Here is an 8,349-nt window from a genome sequence, read left to right as displayed (position 1 = left end):
AATAACGCAGGTTAAAATACGGGACATTTACGGGAAAATCCTAATACGGGAGGACGGCGGGAAAGAAGGGTAAAATACGGGACTTTCCCGGCCAAAACGGGATACTTGACAGGTATGTTCCCTGTGGACACAGTTATTGTGATCGTGATTGTGGTATTTTCGGCTGTATGTTCATTTCATTCATGCTAAAACCCAAGTCCCTATCCCCGGTGTCTGCTCCTCTAGAATATAGTGTATCTGGATCACAGAGCAGGAACTCTGTCCTTCTACAGCGTCTCTGACACAATGACTCTCCTTCACAGAGTCCAGACCACTTTCACTGAACCCTTATACCCTGCGTTTTATTCTGGAGAAGGTTCTTCTGTCAGGATAATAGAAGAGCAGAATAAAAGGCATACATTTTCTTAAACGCCATCAATGAATATTCAACACCCATTTAAGACACTCTCAAGTTGGATTTAGTAAATAAATATACAGTTATATATATCAGATTATAGTGAATTTGTGTATATATTGTGTTCAACTTCAGCAAGGTTTCTTTACTGCACAACTCAATAATGATCCTGAATCCACAATGCAGTCGGCTGTGGAACAAACCGTTTACAGAGTGGAAAAGTTTTTTTTTTTTTTTTTACAATTTGAATGACTGTTGAGTTCAGGATGAGGCCTGATTTTGATTTATTTTTAGCCTGTTTCATAACTACAGTATCTGATGGTAAGCTGAGAAACCACAATTTTGAAAACCTTTTAAAGACACATCTTTTTGAAATATCCTCTTCCATCAATACATAGCAATGTCTCTTCTAAAGATTAATCTTTATATTTTGTTCTACTTCAGTTTGATGGAGACAATGGCCCTGTCCCAAATGGCACACTCCGGACTCGTGGACTTCCTCAGAGTCCACACTTCGGTGACGTCATGTAGGCCTAGTGCAGACCTATGATAGGGCCCTTAGCGCGAGTCCGCGAGGGCGCATTGAGAGGTATTTTTGGGACAGACTCGATCGTCACGCCGGAAACAGGAAGACGGTCTGATTGTTGTTATGGACAGGAGCTACAGGTTCGGGGAAATATGCTGCCTATTGTTGTTGTGTTTACATATGACTCAGTAAAGCCCTGACATTCGGTTCTATTTATTTAATGAATCATAATGCGATCGTATTATTCAGCTCGCTATTATTAGCCTATGTTTGAGACATCAACCACTGGTCGATGATCATAATGTTTGTTTAAACTTGTCATAAAATCCGTAATGATAATTACACTTAAATATGTTCTTCTCAGCCATGTTAACAATTGTCCGTGAGCGTTGTCTGATTGGCCTTTCGCAAGGATTCCTGGGTAGTTAAAGTGCGTGGAGCCTGCATCTATGCGGGCTTCGTGCAAGACCGCTTCAAGGGTACAAAGGGGGCGCTGCTGAGCACACTTCAGAGCATGGGATGGCCTACGGACTCGTAGACTCGGCGAGTACGCGTAATTTAAGTCCACGAGACCGAAAGTCCGCATGAAGTGCGCCATTTGGGACAGGGCTAATAAGGGGCAATTGTAACACTCAATTCTTCCAATCAGAAACAAGCGATGACACTTAATCTGCACATGCTCAGTGTGATTCTTTCTCTGTCTGTGAAAAAGTTGCACGATCATTTCACCTCAACAGAAGTTTTCAACAAAACACTGATTTTGATTTATGAAAGTTACTTTTTGGATATAGTTTTTTATTCTGCTGTCTAAAGTTTAGATGAAATTGTGTTACAATTGCCCTCGAGCCACATGGCCAATGTCAGCACGTTGTTTGTCTGTGTTTACATACTTTACTGTTAGAAAATGAACATATTTCACAAAATGTAAAACTAATTTTAAAACGGGTTTATTAAAATAAATGTGTTTGTTCTATTCAAAATCAAAGGAGGTCTGTCTGTCTTGTGTGTCTCGCCGGTCCTGGGCACACTTGGCTTGAACTAATGGCAGTGACATCTACATGTGCCACAACTGTGAATCAGACTAGAGTTTAACAGTGTCATTTAATTATGGCAAATCATTATGTCATTGTTTATGGAAATGATTAATGTTACCAATTGTAATATGAATTAGTGCACCTTTTCTTGTATCAAAAGATGATTAGTGTAATTTAAGTAGTCTGTAAGTTATGAAGGGAACTGTATAATTGCCCTCAGTCTCCCCTATATTAATGGATAATGTAATCTGTAATTATGATAAAATACAGAGAAAATTCAATGAAATGTTGCATTTGTGTTAATAACAGGGATATTTTGGTTAATTCAAAGTGGGAATGTTGCTGTTTTAGGAAACATTGTCTTAAGAATTCTATTACTATTATGACATTCCTTCAGCTAAACACACAGGTTTATGTGAAACTTAGACTAGTGTCATTCAGATGTATTTGATATTTTGTCATTTATTGTCTGTCATTATTCAATTATTTAACTAAATTGTCAAAACATATATTTACTACATGGAATATTTCATTTATAATTTTTCATTAAATCATCAAAAATGATATCGGACATAATTGACATATTCAGCAGAAATCAAATGTCAGCTGTGATCAGTTTTTATCACCAAGAGCTTTTCACTCCAGAGAGTCATTATCCCAGTAGTGGACGAGATAAACTACTTCATGATCTTCAATTGTGTGTCGAAGTCTAGTACTAAAAAAATAGTACGTTTATAAATAACGGTTCAATAATGTATGGAATCGTTATTTAATAATTCTATGAATTAGATGCACATTCAGACATCATTATTTATCATAACTTGTAAGCCAATTAAGTGCAGCCATTTTAATCTTAATTCATATTTTATTACTATTATGGTTTATGACATTCCTTTGGTTAAAATACAGGCTTATGTATAATTTAGAGAACTACGTAGTGTTATTCAGATATTTCTTTGACTGAGATTTTGACATTTGATCTGTCTTTGTTCAACTATCTAAAAATACAAAATACATAGATTAACATTAAATACTTTATTTAGTATTTTACATCAGATCATCAGACATATCAGTCATATTTTATATATTCAGCAGAAATCAAATGTCAGCTGTGATAAGTTTAACCCAAGAGCTTATGAGGGTCATTATCCCAGTATGATAAACTTTTTTGTTGTTGTTGTTTAAGTCTAGAACATTTTTTTTTAAAAATGTCTAAGTTTAATAATTACAGTTAAATAATGCTCACCAGTCAATCTGGGGGTGGGCAATATGAACATTTTATTTTTCTTTCTCTCATTATCTCACACAGAACACACGCCCATTGTTTTGTTTACGCGCTGAGAACCAGGAAGTATTTGAATTCAAGAGAAGAGAAAAGAAACTAGACTATTTCGCCTCTACACGAGTGATTCAACCTCTGTAATAGATCAACAACACCGCTGTTCTTTGTGACAAAAGCGTTATAAGCTTTAACGCAAATCATATTTGAGTTGTATTTCTGTCGAGGTAAGGACTTCATAAGATCAATGACTTTATCATGTTGTCTGCTTTTAAAAAGAAATCGCGTGCAAATATGTATTTGTGTGTGTCTGTGTGTGTGTGTGTGTGTGTGTGTGTGTGTGTGTGTGTGTGTGTGTGTGTATTTGTGTACGGAGTTTCTAATCATGTAACTTGTAACAGTCCTGATGAAACAAAATTTTGCTTTGTACTTCATTGCTAAACAATTATTTTTGTATTTTGTTGTCTAATGAAACCATATGAGTTGAATTGATATACTCGATTGCAAACCTCAAAACTATAATTTTTACGATTTCGAAGATTGTTTAAAAATACTTCCTATTTCTGTGGTGATCATGACTAATAAGACTATTCTGGATAAATACAAGTTAAACTCTATTGACAGCATAGATACAACAGGATTTGCCTGCAGTTGATCAGCAGAGAACAGAATTTATTTCCCCTCAGTTAAAAAATTTAAACATTGTGATTAAAATTGTGATTAGGCCTCTCTCAAACTATTTTTTTGGTTATACTCGGACTTTGTAAAATCTTGTCTGTATCCATACTTTCACTTAAGTAAAAGACAAATAACCGATTTTCTTGGCTAGACAGCCCTTATTACAGAAGCTGAGAATCTGTTCATCTTTGAACACTGCAAAGAAATGTCTGAATCTGCAGCGAGTCAGTGTGTGGATCAGTTCAGCTGTCCAGTCTGTCTGGATCCTCTGAAGGAGCCGGTGACGATTCCCTGTGGACACAGTTACTGTATGAGCTGTATTACTGACTGCTGGGGCCAGAAGGAGCAGGGGCCGCCGTACCGCTGTCCCCAATGCAGAGAGAGCTTCAGTCAGAGACCTCTACTGAAGAAGAACACTCTGATAGCTGAGATGATGGAGACGCTGCAGAAGACGTCTCTACAAACGGCTGCTGTGGAGTGTGATGTTTGCACTACAGAGAAGAACAGAGCTGTAAAGTCCTGTCTGCAGTGCTTGGCCTCCTTCTGTCAAACTCACCTGCAGCTTCACTATCAATCTCCTGCGTTTATGAAGCACAAACTAGTCCAAGCTTCCAGAGACATTCAGGAGAACATCTGTCTCAGTCATGGGAAACTACTGGAGTTTTACTGTCAAGATGATCGTCAGTGTATCTGTTACTTGTGTATGATTGACAATCATAACGGCCACCGTGTGGTTTCGCTGGAATCTGAATGGACAAATCAAAAGGTAAATGCTTATGTTCATGTTCATCTGTAATTTATCATTTTATATGTTTCACATCCCCTATTCTAACAAAATATACAGATGACATTCAATCTTAATTTGCAAAAACAAGTGTGCATTATGTGGAATTAGTCCCCGAATGTTGCCGCGTGCAGTTCAATCTTTCTTTTACATATTAACTTTGTTTGTGAACATCCTCAGAAAGAGTTAAAGGAGATAAAGGTGTCGTGCCAGAAGCTGATCCAGGAGCGAGAGAGAGGAAAGCGGGAACTCAGTGCAGCCGTGAAGCTTCTTAAAGTGAGTATCAGTACGAGGACCAGACGACTGGTCAAATCACAAATACAACAGATGTTTTAAAGGGGTCATATAATGGTTCATGCACTTTTTCAAGTTGATTGTACTGAAATGTGTGTTGGCAGTGCCTGTACACAACCATCATATAATGATAAAAATCCATCCAGTGTTTTTGTTTTAATCTCCTTATATGTTTTCCCCTGCCTCAAATCGAGCCGTTCGACCGTGTGACGTCACACGGTCGGAAGCCCCTCCCGCGATTGTTGATTGACAGCCGGGTTTCAACACAGAACCGCCCTCGCTCGTGAGCGAGCTGTCAACCATACTCTGCGCGGACCGGCGCGCTCATTGTTGATATGCTGGAGCACTGTCTATGAGCAGAATGGCGTCTAAGCGATTGTGGTGTTCTGTTCTTGGGTGCAATAACGAACACAGCAGTCATTTTAATGTTCCTAAATCCGAACCGCTGAAGACGCAGTGGCTAAGTTTGTTTTCGAAGGGAATATTCCCCACGAGCAACGTCAATGCTCTCATGTTTGCCGAATCATTTCTCACCAGACTGCTTTATAAACGAGGGTCAGTATAAAGCTGGTTTTGCTAAGAAGCTGCTCCTGAATAAAGGATCGGTACCAGATATTCGTGTTCCTCCTGAACCTCTAGAACAACTGAAGTGAGTGTAACGTTTTATTAACCTTTATATTAATATTTATATCTTTGCAAATCGCTTGCACGCTTCACGATGAATGAGTCTAAGGTTTACACTCAGGGTACATTACGGCATGTTTTCTATGTACGACGTTCTCAATTTAATTCATAATCCCACGTTTATAATGAACAACGCGTTATGGTTATTGTGTTACAAACGATGTACACACAGAACAGAGAGGCGGGGTGAGCAAAGCTCATGATCATTTAAAGGCATATGCACTGAAACGGCATGCTGAAAACAGAGCTATTTTTGACCAGGTAAAATAACTGTTTTCTTACAATACTAATGAGAATTTTTAATTAAAGTATATTACAAACTTTTAATTTAGACCCTAAAGAATCATATTAGCTTGTACAAAAATGGCATTATATGACCCCTTTAAATAGGCAACATTTTAATCTTGCCAGTTTCATTAGATTGAAAGCATAATCACTTTGGATTTGAACAAGATCTATGACAATTGAATTGGTCACATGTATTTTTTAAGCTGTTGCTGCATGATCAGATCTTTGTGTCTCTGACAGAGTTCAGCGCTAGAGAGCATGGAGGACATTGAGAAGGTCTTCACTGAGCTCATCTGCTCTCTGGAGAAGAAACGCTCTGAGATTAAAGAGCAGATCAGAGCTCAGGAGAAGACTGAGATAGATCGAGCAGAGGAACTTCACAAACATCTGGATCAAGAGCTGACAGAACTCAGAAAAAGACAAGCAGAGATTGACAAACTTCTGATTACTGATGATCAGCTTCATGGTCTGAAGGTATTGATGCAAAAATTGTTTAGAATCTAAAAAATTAAACAGTATTGTGCCGTGATTGTTTATGTGTAAAAGATCTCTCGAACTATGTCAGAATTATTATTCTCATTTCAGAGCTGTCAGTCTGTGTGTGTTTTACCTTCATTTGAAGACATTCCCAGCTTCACTCAACACACTCATCTGTCTTTTAAAGACATTTCAATCTCAGAGTTTAAGGAGGTTTTGGAGGACGTCTGTCAACAGCAAACAGCCAGAATATCTCGAGAAGGTCTGAATGATTTTCCTTGGGAAATAAAATGTCATTAATACTATGTGTGATTACATCTCATATTGAGTTTACAGTTGAGTTTCTTCTCATGTTTTCAGTGTCAAATGTTCATGTTGCACAGACTCCAGAACCAAAGACTCCAAATACATTTTGGCAATGTAAGTTGAGCTGTTTCTTCACAAATACTGTACATAATAATTTATAGATATTAGTAAAAAAAAATACAAAGCGACATATTATGGTTATAATCATAATAAAAATGTTCATAACTCCATATTTGTGTTCATTCCTCCTCAGATTTCTGTCAACTGCAACTGGATCCAAACACGGCACACAAAGAGCTCGTCCTGTCAGAAGAGAACAGAAAAGCATCACATTCAGTTGAAGAGCAGCAGTATCCTGATCACCCAGAGCGATTTGATTGGTATATTTATATCTTGTGTCGAGAGGGTTTGTGCGGTCGCTGTTACTGGGAGGTCGAGTGCAGTGGGGACGACTGGTCTGTAGCAGTTTGTTACAAAGGAATTGGCCGTAAAGGAAAAAAGGAAGAATGTAGACTTGGTGGCAACATACAATCATGGAGATTGTCACTTGATCTCCAGAATGTCTATTTCACACATGATGATAAGCAAGTCTTAATCCCCGGTGTCTGGTCCTCTAGAATAGGAGTGTATCTGGATCACAGAGCAGGAACTCTGTCCTTCTACAGCGTCTCTGACACAATGACTCTCCTTCACAGAGTCCAGACCACTTTCACTGAACCCTTATACCCTTTTTATTCTGGAGAAGGTTCTTCTGTCAGGATAATAGAAGAGCAGAATTTAAAATGTAATTAAATAATACATTAAAATCTACATGACTGTATTTGATAATAAAAAAACAGAACACTTTACTTAAAGCCCTGATGTATAATGGATTCTGAAGGTATTCATAATGAATGTTATAATGCATTATATCTTTTCATAAATAATTGTAACCAAAGTTAGAATGCATTATAATACTTGCAGATTCTGAAATTGGTTGTTTGCTGTTTCAATGCATTATACTTTCTAAACGTAATGTGTGTTTAATAAATAGATAAGTATTATAATATATAATAACTGTAGTTACAATTGTTCATGAAATTATACAATGCATTATACGGTGCATTACAATGCATAATTACTGTATTAAAAATACTTTTATAATGCATTATACATTTAAGACTGGAGAAAATGGAAGAACTGGAAGAGAGAGCTACTCTCTGAGAAAACAGGAAATTAACATTTGAACTCTCTTTCTATATTACCATTCCATTCCTATGGAAGCTTGTTTCCGCCACAGAATGAAAAATAAAAAAGGTAATTGCGACTTTTTATCTCACAATTCTGACTTTTTTTTCTCACAATTGCGAGATATAAAGTCAGAATTGCGTGATATAAAGTCAGAATTGCAAGATAAAAAGTCAGAATTGATTGAAATAAAGTCGCAATTGCGTGTTATAAAGTCAAAATTGCAAGATAAAAAGTCAGAATTGATTGATATAAAGTCGCAATTGCATGATATAAAGTCAGAATTGCGTGATATAAAGTCGCAATTGCGTGTTGTAAAGTCAGAATTGCGTGAAATAAAGTCGCAATTGCGTGTTATAAAGTCAGAATTGCGAGATA

At 37.2% G+C, this 8,349-nt stretch overlaps 1 protein-coding gene across 2 annotated transcripts; it reads left to right on the top strand.

Moving 5' to 3' along the window:
- The first annotated feature begins 3,371 nt into the window (after positions 1–3,371).
- On the top strand, positions 3,372–7,554 carry LOC130091093 (E3 ubiquitin/ISG15 ligase TRIM25-like). 2 transcript variants are annotated; one of them, XM_056258791.1, is made up of 7 exons: positions 3,372–3,460; positions 4,063–4,677; positions 4,876–4,971; positions 6,202–6,435; positions 6,547–6,700; positions 6,799–6,858; positions 6,998–7,554. In XM_056258791.1, the coding sequence occupies exons 2-7, from the start codon at positions 4,117–4,119 to the stop codon at positions 7,534–7,536; spliced, it is 1,644 nt and encodes a 547-aa protein (XP_056114766.1). In that variant the 5' UTR covers positions 3,372–3,460; positions 4,063–4,116; the 3' UTR covers positions 7,537–7,554. The 2 variants fall into 2 exon arrangements, with proteins under 2 accessions (XP_056114766.1, XP_056114767.1); XM_056258792.1 differs by having other exon boundaries at positions 3,373–3,460; positions 6,527–6,700; positions 6,998–7,306.
- Positions 7,555–8,349: the final 795 nt, after the last annotated feature.

Source organism: Rhinichthys klamathensis, unplaced genomic scaffold (genome assembly GCF_029890125.1).
Source record: "Rhinichthys klamathensis goyatoka isolate OS25496 unplaced genomic scaffold, OSU_Roscu_1.1 h1tg000159l_1, whole genome shotgun sequence".
NCBI lineage: Eukaryota > Metazoa > Chordata > Actinopteri > Cypriniformes > Leuciscidae > Rhinichthys > Rhinichthys klamathensis.
Note: the sequence above shows the minus strand (reverse complement) of the source record. Positions and strands in the feature narration are given on the sequence as shown.

Bases quoted from the DNA above. Each gene is read 5' to 3' on its own strand.
- LOC130091093 (XM_056258791.1), top strand. From the start codon at position 4,117: ATGTCTGAATCTGCAGCGAGTCAGTGTGTGGATCAGTTCAGCTGTCCA. The intron at 6,436-6,546 runs GTATTGATGCAA...TTCTCATTTCAG, and splicing joins ATCAGCTTCATGGTCTGAAG to AGCTGTCAGTCTGTGTGTGT. The intron at 6,859-6,997 runs GTAAGTTGAGCT...ATTCCTCCTCAG, and splicing joins TCCAAATACATTTTGGCAAT to ATTTCTGTCAACTGCAACTG.